The sequence below is a fragment of the Odontomachus brunneus genome, unplaced genomic scaffold (genome assembly GCF_010583005.1).
Source record: "Odontomachus brunneus isolate Ranch 3 - 2012 unplaced genomic scaffold, Obru_v1 Obru_scaffold_081, whole genome shotgun sequence".
Taxonomy (NCBI): domain Eukaryota; kingdom Metazoa; phylum Arthropoda; class Insecta; order Hymenoptera; family Formicidae; genus Odontomachus; species Odontomachus brunneus.
In genome coordinates, this window is record NW_022639531.1 from 858,152 (window position 1) to 875,993 (window position 17,842).

The 17,842-nt window shown below is 44.8% G+C and overlaps 1 protein-coding gene across 7 annotated transcripts in view; it reads right to left on the reverse strand.

Annotated features, from left to right (window-relative positions):
- LOC116847586 (neurogenic protein mastermind-like) overlaps window positions 1-17,842 on the reverse strand; it is a 296,566-nt gene that overhangs the window by 121,023 nt on the left and 157,701 nt on the right. For 2 of the 7 annotated variants that reach the window (XM_032822714.1, XM_032822713.1), the window contains exon 1: window positions 13,433-17,686. The exons of the other annotated variants lie outside the window; for them this stretch is intronic. In XM_032822714.1, the coding sequence (XP_032678605.1) occupies window positions 13,433-13,438 (6 nt within the window). In that variant the 5' untranslated portion in view covers window positions 13,439-17,686. Of the gene's footprint in view, window positions 1-13,432; window positions 17,687-17,842 lie in introns of those variants that run through there. 7 annotated transcript variants of the gene reach the window in all.

Sequence of the window (17,842 nt, forward strand, 5' to 3'; positions counted from 1 at the left end):
TTCCGATGCGTCGGGCGTCAGCGGGAGAAACTTTCAATAGTAGCGGGCCACGGAGTAGCTGGAGTTACGACCGGCGATACTTTCCGGCACGTCCAGAGCATTGTCGCGATACAATGTGCCGTGACCAGCGACTGGCATTATATAGGAAAGAGGAGAGAAGAAACAAGTAACGAAGGAAACAACCGGTCGAATCGACCGGAGAAAGATACAGCGCGAAGGTGCAGTCGGCGTTGTTAATGTCGACGATAACAGCGAGATAACAAACACACAAACGGGAAAATCGCTCGGCTCTTCGCCAATCGTCGGCGCGACGATAAAGTCTTATTAAGTCTCGGCAAACGGGTTTCATCCCGCGCGCCGTCTGTATGTATTCCGGGTGAAGTTACGTTTATTTCATAAAGGCGCTCTCTCTCTCTCTCTCTCTCTCTCTCTCTCTCTCTCTCTCTCTCTCTCTCTCTACCCCCCTTCTCTCCTTCCCTCAGTGCCCAAGTCCTGGCGAGAAGGAAAGGCGAACCTGCCGAGCCCCTCGCCATGAGAGCGAGTTTCTCGTCCACCTCCTCCACTATCGCCACCTTCCTTCCCTCCCTTCCTCCCTACTTCACCCCCGTCTCGTCCTTCGTGCTCTCGCAACCCCGCACCCTCGCAACCCGTTTCTATCGCACCCCTCGTCACCTACGGGCTCTCGTGAGCGAGGGGAGTGAAGGGAGAAGACGTAGCACGGCGCGAAGAGAAAGAGAGCCAATAATGCGTCTTTACGACTCCGCGCTTTCGCAACACAGTCGCGCCAGCTATGCGCGCACCGCGGCCGTTCTCGATTTGATTTAAAGACGAGCTGCCGCTTTAGCGCCTCGCGGACCGAGATGTATCGTTCGCGGCGGCCCACGCGAGATCGACCGTGCGAAAAAATATTGTCCGGATTTCTGTAAGTCCCGGCCTAACCGCCATCACGACAAGACATGTTCGAACAAGTTCGGACCTTGTGATTTTTTGGAACGTGCCTTAGAATTTTCCAAGACTACTCTCGAGATATATCATAAATCGGAATAATGGCGTTGGAGCATAACTCTTAGAGAGACCTGGAGCCAAATATTGAAATTGAAGTTGAAGTCTGGGTTTCTGTCGAGCGGAGGAATGTCGAAATTGCGAGCTCGCAAATCAACATCTCCTCGGCCGTGGTGAATTTCAACGAGTCCAATTTTTTAATCGCTAGAGACAGAGAGGTTTCCTTCTCTTCCTTTCTCTTCTCTTCACGATACCACACCGTGATCTTTGGCGGAGGGTGCTTTTCAGATCGCTACGCTGCACTTGCACGGACGCGTAACATTGATCTACGATCTCAAAGTCGGATAAGACATTATCAAAACAGTTGGCACAGTATGCCAACATATTCATATTAATACGAAGACAACGGTTACCGGTAAACAATGCTTCACGCCGAGGTACATGGCTGAAAATATAGTTTTTGTCTAGTGATTCTTTCCACATACACACACACACACACGCACGCACACACACATACACACACCTTGAAATCTCCCATCGGAGCAAGATTTGATATGAATTTATTTTAATTACGGCTTGTTTTCCCGCAAAACTGAAGGTACGCAGCAGCGACCTGATACATCTCTCTTGCGGGATATTACTTCGCCAATCCAGCATTCGATGTTTCCGCGATCGAATTTTCGCCAAATAACGGTCCGCGCCAAACGTTTCGTCAAGGAGCTCGAGCTTCGCAGCAGAGGAGGCGATAGTTTCGAGGCGTTAGTTTCGAGGCGTTCTGTATAAATAAGCGTGGCGATGCGCGGGAGACGTGCGCGAATAATGAATTCGGCCGATCTTCGTGAAAGTGGGAGCTATCGTGAAACGTCAAGGAGGCGCGCGACCGCCGCCGTCGCCTTCTCCTTCTCCCCCCTTCCCCTCCTCTCACTTCTTCACTCGAAATATCTCCGTTACCGGACGAGAGCGAGAGCGCGGCATGGCCAAAGTCCAGAAAACTGAAACCAGAATTTCTCGAGCGCTCGGTATTTCTGGACACGGGCGTTCGGGAATTCATGGCCGGAACGACTTTTCGTCACGCTGGAAATTAGTTGGGGAAGCACGGAGGCTCATCGCGTCGTAAAGTGTCGCTTGCGATTTGCGCAAGCTTCTTTTTTCCCGTAGTGTCTCGAGACGATGCAACGAACGAAATCTGCGCTACGTTCTAACGGAATCGACAGTGGTCGAATTAACTTTTGCGCTGTAAAGATTGGACCCCGGCAGAAGTAAGAATTAGGCAAATCTTGGAGAGTCACCGAACGGTTATGTTGAGGCATGATTCTTAGCAGGAAATACCGTTAATACACACAAATAACAGATTCATACTTCTATTAATTCATAACTTTTTACTACTTCCCAATTTTTACTCCTATCAGACCTGCAACCTCTTAAATGCCTTGCGCGTTTGCATAGAGGGAGAAAAAGCTCGCGTGAAATTGCATGTACGATAAGGTAAACTTGATGGCATGATGGTCATACGGAAAAAATGATCGTAGAGGCTGTGATTTCTCCAATAATTACTAAAATAGTGCGCTTTTATAGTCATTCTCAAAGATAATCGATATTTACATAGTTTAGTTACATAGTTTATGTGCGTATACTTAGTACTAAAATTAGTATGAAAACGTACTATTTAACAATTATTGGGGAAATTACAGCTTACTATCTTTTTTATATCGTTCTGTAATCATATTCGTTTACTCTGTATATAAAACAGAGTTCTCTGTATATAAAACTTTACTTCTGTATATAAAATATTTCGTGGAAGCTAGCATAAGCTTCATATAAATATTCATATGATCACGCGATAATGATAAAAATTAAGACGAAAGAGAGAGAGAGAGAGAGAGAGAGAGAGAGAGAGAGAGAGAAAAATAGAGAAGCGATCGAAGCGAGCTCGAGAGCAGGCAAGCAAGAGGAATACGAGAAAAAAGTAGCTGCACGCAGATTAATAGCAGGAGCTACAAGGAAAAGAGCACCGAAAAAGAGGGAGAGAGCGCATTCCCGCGCGAAAGGAAGGAAGGAAAAAGAATGAGAGAACGAACGAGACAGGAGAGAGGGAGAGAGAGAGAGAGCCGTTGAGTGACGACGGTGCGATTGCGTATCGACGCATCGTGCACGTCGCGATGCGCGTCATTGTGCATCCGCCGCGCTACACGGAACGGCATTAATGCGCACGAGTCACGAATCACGATTATTTCGGCCTGGCCCCGCGCACCTCCCGCGGTTCCCGCGTCTTTTCCTTTCTTTCTCGCTCTCCCGCCGCTGCACCGGATCGTCTTTGTTGCGCCGATGCGAAGGCTAAATATATCTTTTACGGACACACAGGAGACTATCGACAGAACCGCGGAGCGAGAGACGTCGGATTCTCGTTTAAAGCGTACCCTAATAACACGACCAAGGTCGCCGAGTGTATTTTCGTGATCCAAATCAAGAAGTTCGGCTGCCCGCGCGCGCTTTTTAGAAAAGCCACGTGTATGGAATCAGGCGAGCGGTCTCGTCTAGACGATTGACGCAGATCGGCGGATTCTGAACGGTCGTGTCTTCGCGACCGATCGGAAAGTACCGGGTTTTAGCGCGAAGTAACGATTAGCAGAAATGCGCGATACTCCTATGCAGTAGCGCGACTAGGAAACTGTATACTCACGGGGTACGAAACAAGTGATGAAGCGACGAGATATTTCGCTGTTTGTATGGCGACACACTGCTCTTGCAACGAAGGTCTAACTCACTACTGCGAACGATAATCAGTCTTCAGATAGAAGTAGCTACTAAATGGAAGGGTGAACTTTTTACCTGCAGTTGCTTAAACCAAAAGCACAGAGTTTCATCAAAGCCAGCCAATCACTGCCAGCAACAGAAGGTTGGCCTAACAAAGAACTGCCTATTGAAGAATCACCGCTAAGTCAATATGGAATAGGTTACAATGCAGCCGCCTATTGACAGACTTATTTTGAAGCAGATTTGGTATCTATTAATGGCCCAGCACAGGGCAATGGTAGGGAAAGAAAGGAAGAAGGAAGAAACCTTGCTCTCCAGCAAGAGACACAAGACCTTTCCACTAGCCATTCCACTGGCTAGGTATTATCTTAAGATTATTTTAAGACGATATCAAAATGATATAAACAGCTATGTCTTTTATTGGTAAGCAATCTTTCTTTTGTCTTTCCTTGGACTTTCTGTTCTTCCATTCCCCATCACTAGTACTGGATCTATTGTGAAATGAAGATCAATCATTAGCTGATCTATGATGACCGAGATTCCGTCGGTTAGTGACGGGAATGCTAATGCGTACGGAAAATTTGGCAAGCAATAGAAATCGATCCGTATGGGGATCCCACTTCGATCGTACACGTCATCCGCCCATAATCATCGTCACTTTGCCGAATTAAACGCGAGAATCCAATTAATCTCACGTCGTCGGCCGCAAGTGTCGCGAGAGGCAATAATCCTCTCTTGACCTTTGCACGTGTCGACACATACAATCATGCACGAATCAATTTCGCGTGTCCGATCTGCGCGATATGACGATACACGCATCGTACATCGATACGCGCGCGAGTCTCTTGTGTGGTGTTAAAAGAAGACCTCAAGGCCGCCCCGGAATTCCGCGGAGGAATAATACTCAAACGTGTCGAACCGAGCGAGCAAGCGAGCGAGAGATAGAGGAAAAAAGAAGCAGAGAGAGAGAGAGAGAGAAAGAGAGAGACAGAGAGAGAGATGGAGGGAGTGGGGGGAGAGAGGGAGAAAGAAAGAGAGAGAGAGAGAGAGATACGCCGACTTTCCTCAATGTCACTACGCGTCGTCCTCGTTATCGCGCGCTTCTGACGTCGTCGATAACGGCTCGGCGTGCATACTACGCCAACTGCAGTGTCGTCGTATCGATCGCCGATAGAGCGAGATCCGCGTACGTACGGAGGCCGAGAGGAGGGTAGCCGTCGAGTAACTCGCACCGTTCCATCGCCGGCTTGTTCGTTTCCGTTGGCTGCTTCGGCGCACAACGCAGCGCGTAATCAAGTGGTATAAATAATTCCGACGCGCAGCCATGAGCCAGGCGGTCGGTCGGTTGGACAGGCGACCGTCTGTCCGACCGACCGACCACTCGTTCGTTGGTTGGTCGGTTCGTTCGTTTATTCGTTCGCCTGTGCATGGCTTAATCCCCTGTTATGACACGCCAGAAATCGGGATGCCATGTCACGCGTCACTGCGCGCTGCAAACAGCCCCGCAATTTGACCTTACGCCTCTCACCACTTCCCTTGTCCCTCACTCTCTCTCTCTCTCTCTCTCTTTCTTCTAACGCCTGCCGGCAATTTTGAAACTTTGAAATCTGATCACGACAAAACCCTACGGAGAATCCCTCCGATGGATGCGTATTTTCACCCATTGATGACGAGACACAACGTCGGGAAGCTTCTTCCTGTAGAAAAATCTTCTTCGTGTAGAAAAACTATAAAATAAGTACGTTTAAATACGTTTGAAGTTGAATTTGTTCCTTTTCTCCCGTAAAATTTACGACCGCGAGATATTCTTCAGATTAATGTTAATTGAACCCTGAATGACGCAAATAAACGCGATGCTTACTGTGCACGCAACTCAAGATTAATGCGCCAACTTAATGTGCGAGTTTCGTTCGACTAAATTAGAAACAGTAATTAAAGGATCGCACAAATTGGAATTCTCTCAATGAACACTGCCTGTACAAGTCGTCCACTAAGAAAACTGGCTTCACACACATAATAGCTATGAACTAGAACTCAGCAAACCACGTTGAAAGCACAGTTACCTTAATATCGCTCGACTAATTTTGAATCATCGGTGAAACGCGGAAGATAACGGAATCCGCTTGCGGATTTTTGCGTCGTGAATTTTTATACCCCGCCCAAATTCAAAGCTCATCGGGCCGACGCTCCCGGCATTTGAATCAAAGTAAATTCGTTGAAATTATTTTTGTAACATACATAATCACGCGTTTTTGACTTTCCAGATATATGCCGCTTAGTTGGCTACCGGTAAGCTGGCGATTATTTCTGCTATTTTCTAACAAGTTACAAAATTAAGCAAGCAAGATTGTCAAACATGCCCCAAAGATGGCTTTGAAATTTCTGATTGCTTGATTTTAAAATCTGTTAAAGAACAGTAGAAATAATCGATTAATAATCAATCAACTAGCCTCAGTCTCCCCTAACGTTCACCAAATTTATCATAAAAATGCCCCGTACTTTTCCAGAAGCTTTTGCGCCGTTATTTGTAGACAACTCCTAGGTATCGATTGTGTGCGGAGAATTCTAAGAGATTGAGTCACTCCGCAAACAAACAAAAAAATAAAGGAATTCAAATCCACTTATCTACATGATTTTCTTAGAACCGTAAGAAGCCATGGAATATCGGTGTGATATTGAGATGCACGTAAAGAAATATTCGATATTCGTAACTATTACATCGAGAAATAATGGCTGCAAATTATAGTCAAGAACAGCATTTCTTTATTGAATTCTACTATAATGTTAGCGATGATAATCTTGGATTTTTTTATCCCTCAGTGTAAAGAGACGTCGAAAAGTATAACTTCTAACAGACTAACGCCCCGGATTTACGAGCCGGTCATTAGTGCAACGGAACCGGTGCATCAAGGACAGAGAGAAGAGAATGTGAAAGAGAGAAAGAGAGAGAGAAAGCGCAGAATGTCCGCACGCGAACCATGGAGCGCAATGGATGCTTCTATTATCGGTCGCTCGACCGCTGAGATGCCGTTAGACGACGGTCAATCTATTGTCCTACGTGTGCGCATGCAACGTGCGCCGTGAGAGAGTGAGAAAGAAAAATTGTGAAAGAGAAAGAGGGGCGTGTTCGAGAGAAGCGAGCGAGCGAGCGAGCGAGCGAGCGGGCGAGCGAGTGAATGAATCGGAGCGAGCGGATGAACAAACGAACGAACGTGCGAGACTTCGACCAGGCGACAGAATTAGCCCGTCGCGCTGTACGAGGAAAATCGGTACGCGGTCGCGATGCCTTCGACGTTGTTCGTCGGCAGCCTTCGTATAATATTATCAAATTTATATCATGTTCAAACATCCGGCCCTCGTACGACGTTCGGTTTCACTAAATGGTTACTGTTGACTTGAAAGTCGTGAAGATAGTGAGGATTTTTTGTCTTTTCCTTTTTTCTAATCTGGATTTGGAATGCGCTACCAGAAGATGTAACAGAACATACAACAGTCTCGTTTTCTTTGTTTCAAAGCTTTATAAAATGCTACTGAATTGTGGGGAGAGAGTAACATGTGTTTTCCTGTCCGATGTGTACCGTGAACTTGTGAGATCCTATATTGTTGCATGATTTTGGAACAGCATTAATATCACAACTTTCTATTCACACCATCACTATGAAATATACTATTTATATGCATGATATAGTTACTATTTTTCTTTACATTTCTTTTCTCATACTTTTACTTTTCCAAGTAAATTTAATGGTGGTCTTTTATTTGTATATAACATGACACGACAGCGCACTATGCAGATAGAACACATCAGCTTGTGCAAAAAGATCTCTATTATTTTTTAAACAACCATGTAAACTTTCGAGGTATTAATAAAAAAGAATAGTGAATCAATGCGCGTGACAGTGAATATTATATTGTTTCCAGCGCTATTATATTTTTGTATGAGCTGCTCACTTCGATACTTCAACTTCTGTAATTTTTTTTTCATTGTGTACCTGAAGAGATATTTCACCCCAGAATTTTAAATCTATCTATTTATCTAATTTTCTGTCCGACAAAATATGAGCGACGCATAGATGAATGCGGATGAAGAACGATTCTTAGTTGCTAAGCCTTGCAAAGAAGAAAATTCCGATTAAAGCAGAAGAAAAACGGGAAAGGAAAAGCACATTCGTTTGCACCCTCGGAATGATCCCACCAAACACGAACGACGGAAATAAAGCCTACATTTATAGTAACAGCGGGTGAATGGAATCAAAAGGGTGAATCACTTCCGCTCTTTTCAACGTAGTACACGGAACGTAGAACTCTTTCGATCGCCCTAGAAACAGCAGATTTTACATCCAACCGCCATGTGCTTTCTGCGCAAGAGAGAAAGAGAAAGATAGATTGATAGAGAAATAGAGAGAGAGAGAGAGAAATGTGCGAATTTTCGACTTAATTTGATTAATACCAACGATCGTAATATAAATTAATTAGAAGAAGCGAGATAATAATAACAAGAGTAATTGAGTAAACGACGCCATATTGACGCGTAAATGACGTCGAGAGATCGAAAGCACTCTTAAAAGAGGGAGAGTAGAGGGGAAGGAGGAGAAAGAGAAAAGGAGAGATTGATTATAGTTTCAGATTCCTCTCGAAATGCATAGAATTATTACATTTATAAAAAGAGTTCACATTTATAAGAGATCCAATAATAAGCAAAATTAATATTGCACTTAAAAGCTAATTGCCAAATTTTCATAATACAAAAGTCGAATAGCCTTGTAAAGTTCACTTGATCTTTTTCGATAAGTATGAGAATCTCTCTCTCTCTCTCTTTCTCTCTCTTTCTCTCTCTTTCTCACTGATAAATAACGAATTTAAATCTATAGAGATCAAATAAGACATATGATCAACAGTTAGACATACTATTTAAAGTCAATTAATTTTTTTTTTACTATTTTTTTTACTATTAATGTTTTTTTTGCAATCTATACTTATAACTGGTAGTTCAGCTAAAATTATAGCACTGTAATCAGTAAAATCACGCTGAAAGAATCAGTTAAATACTAACGTTCTGTTTTCACTATTGATGCAATTTATAAATGCAATCAGGGTCATCGCACGCGAGATATATAGAATATGTTAATTCCATCGTCGCAAACGCAGAAAGCTATATACAGCGTATAACGAATTTTTGTACTACAGATTTTGCAGCAAAATCTTACTTCCGTAAATAAAAATCGAAAATAATCAGATTAGAGGTATAAGATGGGACAATATAGTTGAAAAAAAAGTATTTCCTCTGAAAGTCAATGGATTCACTGACTCAGTCGAAAAAATTTATATTGATTTAAAAAAAACAGATATTTGAAATCGAATAACTTATAAAGCGGCCAGATCATTTTTTACTACAATAATCTTTTCTAAAAATAAAAGTTTCAAAAATTATACAAAATTTGAAAAAAATAATAAAAATGTTTATAAAAAGATAGTACAAAAATTTGAAAAAAATCTCCGGGACTTGGCCAAATTTTGCTGCAAAACTCCGATGATATTAATATTACAACTTATTTACTATAATACTTATGATATTTTTACTATGTGCACCTGTTATTTTTCGAGCACGACACTATTTCACAAACACAATTTCAATACAGATTTCTTTCCATTAATGTTATCTTGCAATGTTTTTGCAATAAAAATGTTATAAAATATTTGTTAAATAAGATATTTATATATCGCGAAATTATTATAAAATGTAACACAGACTCACAATATTTCATAATATTTATAATATCTTAATTTATTTTATATCTTGATCTCGAAAACGAAAGCAAAATCTCGTCGACGAAATATTGTTACACTACTCTTAGGTCCTAACTGTACGCTGTTCCAAACTCAAATGACCAGATCCTACGTGTTCTACAATTTTCTTTCCATTACAGTACAGACCTATAGGCCTGTGGAGAGTTACAAAGAATGCTTTTCACACGTGAAACAAAGTACATTTCTGTTTTACCTTTAACACGTTTCTTCACGTTTCAATGCATCAAAAGACGAGTAAGACCTGGTCTACAATAGGTGATTAGGTGACTTAAACCCTAAGCCTTAAGAAATTGACCAATCACAGACGATTACATATCTCCACATCGTATTTAACTTAATTGGTCAATTTCTTAAGGCTTAGGGCTCAAATCACCTATTGTAGACCGGGATTAAGAGTGGCAGAAGACTACTCCTTTAGATAAATTTGGTGTTATATGCTATTCTAATCTAGAATAAGTATTTACGAAAGAAAGCAAAAAAGCACGCTACAATCTTTATCGTCAAGAACATTCTAAGCTCGTCAAACGAGTCTAGAATGTTCGTTGGAGAATAGACTCGTACGACTGAACAAATATGTCGAAGTTTTTTTTACTTGCATTCGCATTATCGAATAATGTCACGTGAAGGAAAAAAATCGACTCGAACTATATCGAGAAAAATGCCTACCATGTTGCACTTCTATCTTTTCGTTGTATCAATATCATTTTATTGTTATCGTTTTTATTTATTATATTATTATTGTCATCTTATTACTCACTGTCGTTATTTATTATATTATTATTGTCATCTTATTACTTACTGTCGTTTCGTTATATATAACGTTCAATTATAACGCGAAAAAAATGAGACTTTTTACTTTTTCACATACATTTCATGGAAAAGGATATATCCTGTTCTTTCTATAGATCCTACTATTCGTTCTATAAGCAGGTATGAGTTAAGAAGGTTGAATAGGTATCCTGTCTAAAAATAAGAGTTCTAACGAATTGTTCTCTGCGTCAAAGAACTTGTGATGCTTCCCACATTGACGAAAATATTTTCCTTTTACTATTCTCTACTGTATTCTACGCTAAAGCAATTTTTAGTTAATAATAGGGCGAATTTTCTATCTACGGCCTATTGACTTGATTTTTGGCAAAAATACCCCATATCTCAAATAAATACCAACCCCATATAATTTCAATTTAATGCCAAAAATGTTTAAATAACGTTATATATTGCTGTTATAATATTATTTTTCCAGATGAATGTACGTACCGTGATTGTACATTTATTTACTTGTGATTGTCGGAAGTTTATCCTAATAGTATATTAACATCACGAAGATGTTTAGATTTTTCTCGAAATAAAGTTTTCTACACGAAAAAGATAACTATGTTATCTTAGTATAGCTGAATGTTCTGTTAGAACCTGGCGAAAGTTGTAGACTCGGTTGCAGAAAGATACCTGTAGGAGGTTTTCACGCAGTCATTTCTGTTCAACACCAGGTTTTAACGCAACGTAGAATGTTCAAACGAATGTTTTCGGCCACGGTAACAGAGATAGCTCGTCAGCAAGTTTTTCATCTGGTATCCGTTACACGGCTGAAATTTTATTTTTCGTATATTATCATACACTGTGTTTCCAAATAAAAATAACGATTTGTAATAGTAGATTGTACGAATTTAGAAATAGAACAGAACATAAGCACAATAGAGATAATAGATGTAATAGACACGAGGATGATAAACATCGTACGTCATTAACGGTCATTAAGGTCATGATTGCGCCAATGAGCAAAAGCCACCAAGATTTACAAAATTGGATCAAGAGTATAAAAGCGATCAGGATATGGCTCTCGCGCACTCCTAAACCATTAACATCCTGAGAATGTAATATATAATACACACACACACACACACACACACACACACACACACACACACACACACACACACACACACACACACATATTATATATAATAAAGATTTGCACCTAAGTCAATAGTCTTCTATTTGAAGCAAATTTCATATCTACAGAATAAATTTCTTAAAGATTAAAAGCAATTATTGCTCCAATTATAAACATAAGAGACTATGAAGGACTATAATCTCACAATAGGAATTCGTACTTCTGTGGGGATGCAAAAAATACGCGTTTAAAGTTTCAATTTTGATTAACTCAGAGATCAATAAAGCGATTGGTTCGATCGGATCGATCAAAGTTATTTATGGCTCGTAAAAAGCTCATCTTATTATGGTCTCTGATAAAGATTTCTATAAGCATCGATGAATTCTCTCATCGTGAAACATCTTGTGAGCGCGCTCTTTCCATCTTTCGTAAATCTCTATCCTTAGTTTCATAATAATTATAATATTTATAGTTTTCTTATTTATTTTATTAAGGCACTGATCTCAATGCACAAAATTTATCATTTATCATTAATATAATACATTGACATAGAAAAATAGACTACGAAAGAAAAACGCAGACTGTATTCTTTGACGATTGGAATCAGATCAATATTCTACAAGGACTAACTGTTCACGAAAGTTATTGTGTTCAAATGATTATACCGTTATAGTTATAGCAATAATTACAGTGAAACGTTATAATAAATATAAGAAGAAAGAAAGAAACCTTGACTTTGAAATGTTATTCTCGCACCGAGACGTGTATTAAAGAGCCTCCCTCGAAAAGTCGGGATTTTTTGCAGATTCTTATGGATCTTAAGGCCGATTGTTCCAATCTCTTGGTAAGCTACTTAGGACCGGTTTTTCAATAGCAGTTTAAACTTGGATTCAAGTTTAAACTCTATGCAAACAATGCATTTGTTTTGTTTAAACAAAGTTTAAGTTGAAATCTAAGTTTAAACTATCATTGAAAAATCGGTCCTTAACAGTTAAATCATATATTTGTCTTCGTTTCTTCTTCAAATTAAACACAGATATATGATTTAACCGTTAGGTAACTTACCAAGAGAGGCTGGAACAATCGACTGTTAAAAATATATTCCTAAGAAATTCCACCGGAATTGAAGATGCTATAAGCGTTCAACCGCACCGAGATGGACGCCCTGAGAGCGTTCAGCGATCGCTCTCCGTGTACTCGAACTCTAAGAGTATCTAAAAGAAAAGACACGTGGCCATAAAATTATTAATATAATGATAAACGGTTAACATGTGTTGTGTCACAAAAATATGCGCATGTTTATACAATACAATGCACATTACTGTTTATCATTAAATTTTTTTCACTGAAGATTCCGAGAAAAAGTTAAACAAATGACATAAATTTAACTATTGTGCTAGGCATGTAGAATCAGACTGAAGACCGGAAACTTTTTTCCTGAGCCGTGACAAAAAATATTTGAAGAGCACCGATTATCCATACTGTCCATACCTGTAGTGCCTTTAGTGAAGCAAGAATTCGTACAGACAGTAAGATAAACGTCGCAGTAGTCGAATATACATGTCCCAATGACTGATATATTGGTTTTGTATTTTTCTTTGTTGAAATGCTTTTCAATATATAAAACAATATAATAAATGAAAAGAAATATTTAATCACTTTGTGATTTATTGATCATTTATTGATTTCATTTATTGATAAGCATCTTACAAACACAAGCATATTATTAATAATTCAATTATCGATACACGTTCAATCACTAGAACGTTTACCTTAGGTCAGCGGAAAACAATTTATACGGAGAAATGGAAGATCTCCTATATCGTCCGTTCTCGTATTAAGCAACAACATGAAACAACATGTTAGTGATCTTTCATACTACAGTGTACAAATAAAATTGTCAAAATTTTAAGAAAGACACGAGATAACGGCTCTCTTGCACTCTCTTGTGCTTAGTGTGAGAAAATGTAAACGTACCATCATTCCAGGTAGTTAAATGTGGCAACCATCTGGCCGAAGAATCTGACGAATTCCTACAGAGAGGATAAGAAGCGATGCGAAAATGTTGGCCATTGTAAGCCCATCATACTGCGCGAAGGGTCTTGCGAACTTTCTAAAGTATTGTTCTCGGTTGATGCACAAACCTGATGGATTTTCTTCTCAAGACGAATGTTCACTCTTTTATATGTCTACCAGAAAGTAACGAAACACGTCATATTTGACTCACTCAAGGTCTTGAGGTGCACCTAGTCATCCGAATGATTATTCCTTCGTGACGTCGAATCCTTCGCTCAACGTTCTCGTGCAAACGACGCGAATCACACGATAACAACGACGATGCGCCCGACGATCGTACTCGGTGGCGTGCGTCTTATAAACGTTGAAAAACTGCACGTTCGCACTCCCGATCGAGCGCTTCCGATTCGGCGATTGCACCGTTATCTCGACGACGACGACGGCTGGGCGCCACTCGAGCCACGGCAAACCCTGTGCCGGGGAGTCTTCCGCTGATCGCCGGCGTGAAATGTCACTCAACCCTTTCGCGCCGCGTTCACGCTCTCGGGACGTGCGCGATTCCCGATCGATAGCCCGCGAAACGTAATGCCCATTCTAACGATTTGACTAGCTATCACTGCCGACGCACTAACGTCGACATGGTCTCCATGCGCTCCTTACTGCAAGAATTCCTTTCAGCCAATTCAGACAATTGCTCCGGAAAGTTATTTATCACGACGTCTATTTCGTAACGTTTCACACGACTATTCAGTGACCTATCAGCGGGAAGTCACTTGGCTCCCAGAGTCGAGAACCATCCTCGAAACGTCCTCCAAACAGTCCCCTGCGATAGGCCCACACCTTCGTAAACGGTGGCCACGGGCGATTATCTCCCGTGAGCTGCCGTGCGGAAACGGCCTGAAGGCGAGCGTGTCCACGGTGGAATCACAATTTCCGCGATCGAGCTTCGTGACAGCGGGGAGAGGTGCGCTCGTTGCGAGTTTGCTTATCGACGAGGCCGGCCTTATCGCCCACCACTCTGCGGTATCGCTCCCGTGGACGATAATTCGCAGCGGAATGCGATCCCTACTGGCTGGCCGGCCACGACGGCCGTCGGAGGGACGTGGGGAACGCGCGAGGAAATCGCGCGCTTCGATTTTCCCGCCGTAAATCGTCAACAGGTGGTTCCCCGCGACGCCCGCGCGGAATACGCGCGCGGATTCTCCGCCGCGACGACCGGACACGCGGCAACGCAACGGTGGCACAGCAGCTGATCGACGCTCGCTGATCGACGTCGGCTTCCTCTTCTCGGCGGCAGGAGAAGCTGCCGATGCCGGCGTGGCGACGCTAGCGAGGCCGCACGGAACCGGCGATCGTGTTCGCGGCTTCTCCGCCGGGTACTCGCAGCTTCCTCCGAGCCGGGAATCGTGAACTGAGTCCCGTTGCAGTTCCACTCACTGCTCGGCGCACATCGAGTGACACTGCGCGAAACGTTATATCGCCACTCTCTTGCACCGATCTACCTTTCCTTCTCTCTATCTCTTTCTCGCTGTCACTCTACGTCGATGTTTTTGTTCCGGTGCACAGTCTGTGCTCTCAGACAGACCTCGCTGCTTGCGTTTATTTTCGTCTATCGATGGAAGGAACGACGCGTTAAAGCACGCGCCGTTGCCTCCCCCTCCTCCCACCTTCTTTCTCTCTATGTACGCTTTCCGTTTCCTGCTTTCCACGTGGCCGCCGAACGTCACCCGCTGCTGCCGCTCGCTTTTTTGCCTTCGTTATCGTTCTCGTTATCGTCGTCTTCGTCGTCGTCCTCCCCGTTGCTCCGCTGCTCGCGCTGTTTACAGTACAGGGATCGCGCGCGCCTTCCCCCTCGCAGTGGACGCACGGCACAAGGATGCGGAGGATGAGACGGTGGAAGGCGACCGGATTCTTTCATACGCAAACATCGGTTGATAACTGTCGTCGTGCGCCGTCACGGCTCCGCGTCTCGCCTACGAGGGAGCGAGAAAGAGGTAGCAAGCAGCGAGTAAGCGAGCGAGCGAGCGAGCGAGAGCAGGTAGCCACCGTGCTCCTCCTCGAACAAAAGCGGACAGGTCTCAGCGCAGCAGGTCTCTCCCAGCCTCGCGTAGGAAGAAACTTTTGACAACGAGCACTGTGTGTGTGTATCGCCGTCTTAATTTCGCCGAGACACTCGCGCACTCGTCCGCTCGTCAATTCAGACGCGAGGAACGGAGATGAGGGTCGTTGTTCGCTAGCCGGCTAATCTCGTTGTTTCCGCTCTCTGGCCGTCTCTGCACCTCGACGAACGGTGGCGGCGCACATGCGAAACCGCGCACGTCGTATGGGACCGCTGCGGGTGGGAAAGCTCGGAGCTTGCGGATCGGAGAATCGGCTGTCGGGATCGTTAGACAGATGAAACCGGGCGGAGAGCACTCTCGGCGAGCGTGTTCGGAAGTCGAGGGAAGAGAGGAGTGCAAGGACCTTGGGTGCTCGCCCTGTCGAAGACCGCGAGCGATTGACTCCCGCGCGTCCCGGTCTCTTCGTGGCCGCGGCACGCGTGAGAGGAACACGGGAGGGGATTCCCGCGGGAGGGGGAGAGCGACGGCGGCGGCGACGACCGCCGCGGTAGGGCCAGGAGGACGCGCGCGCGCGAGAGAAAGAGAGAGAGAGAGAGAAAGAGAGAGAGAGAGAGAGAGAGAGAGAGAGAGAGAGAGAGAGAAAGGAGAGGAGGAGGTGCACGGGGCCAGGAGGGCGAGCAGAGGAGAGGGAGGGGTGAGGCGGCAGCGTGAGTGACGACGGGGGTGGCAGGGAGGAGGCGGTGAGTATGGCGCGTGCCACTACACGCTAGCAGGTGGAGTGCGCGTGCCCAGAAATCTCTATCTCCTCTCCCCCTGTTCGCGTTTCCGCTCTCTCTCTCTCTCTATCTCTTTCTCTCTTTCTCTTCCCGCGGCTCTCGCCGTTACTCTTTCTTCCTGTCGTCCGTAGTTTCTCTTTCTCCTTTCCTTCGTCGCCTTCCGTCTTCGTTCCGTTGCTCGACCGCCGCGCGCGTTTTTTTTGGCTTTTCCGTGTATTCTCTCCTGATACGCAGCTTCGTGTGTGGAGAATCGTCTTCCGCTACTTCTCTCTCTCTCTCTCTCTCTCTCTCTTTCTCTGGCGGCGCCTCCTTCTTGATCTCAGAGATATGATACGTGTCGTATTCTTGGAGTTTTCACTTTCGTTACTTAGAAGACGAGTCGCCGTGGCGCGTTACGCAATTACAGCAGCGTTGCATCGGTCACGACGCGCGATTCCGAGATGCCTGCATTCATAATATTTACACTGCACGGTCAGGTTATTTTCGTAGCCTGATAAGAGTTGCTAACGAAAGTCTCGGCAGCGATAACCGTCGAGGGCATATAAGCGACCTAGTCAGCGCGACAAATGTGCAGTGGTATCGTCAAGTCCGCGGAGGGTCTCTTGGCGAGCGCGTTATAAAAATCGCACACCTCGCACCTTCGCTCGGTCGTGCGAGGTGCCGGAATGTTCTTTAGGCAACAGGCGACTCTTCGCCGGCTTCTACCGACGCCAGGCCACGCTTCTGACCCGACAAACTGTCCGATTTCATCGCGCCGTTGCCTTCGTTCTATACATTATTTCAGGATACTGCTCGAAACAGGTGATCCATGAAAAGTCGCACACTGACACGACAATGCCCACTCATGCTCGCTCATCGGCGGCGAGCCTCGCCAGCGCTGGCCTCCCGGACGCGCGATGACACATCTGTCACGCAAAGTCAGTCAGACACAGACAGATCGGTGTGTGTGTGTGTGTGTGTGTGTATATATATATATATATGTATGTGCGTAGCGTGGTGTCACAGAGCGGGAAATCACGTCTGGACGCGCGCGGACCTATCGAGCTCCAGCACCGGAATTATATCGCGTCCCGTGGCCGCGAGAGGCCCGACGGAATATATACACGGCGCCGTGCCGGAGCTGTCACGCCGCGCACGTGGTTCGCCAGGAGGCGCGACGCGACGACATCCCCGCGTGGAGAACCAGACGCCCCGAGGAGTCGTCACCCACTGACTACGTGCGTCGCCGCGGACTAGCTGGTGCGGCGCGGAAGGCACGCGCGCGTCGGCTACGTTCGGTCGGGCTCGACTGCGCTCGTCCTTTCGGACCGACTCCAGGCACTTGGTCGCGATCGCGACTACGCGCTTGATACGTTGCTCCGATCTGCACCCGCGGCCGCCGCCGGCCGTCTGCCCGATACCCACCCGACTACTAGAACGAACCTTAGCCGCTTCCCTCCGCCCCCCCCCCCCCCCCCCCCCCCCCCCCCCCCCCCCCCCCCCCCCCCCCCCCCCCCCCCCCCCCCCCCCCCCCCCCCCCCCCCCCCCCCCCCCCC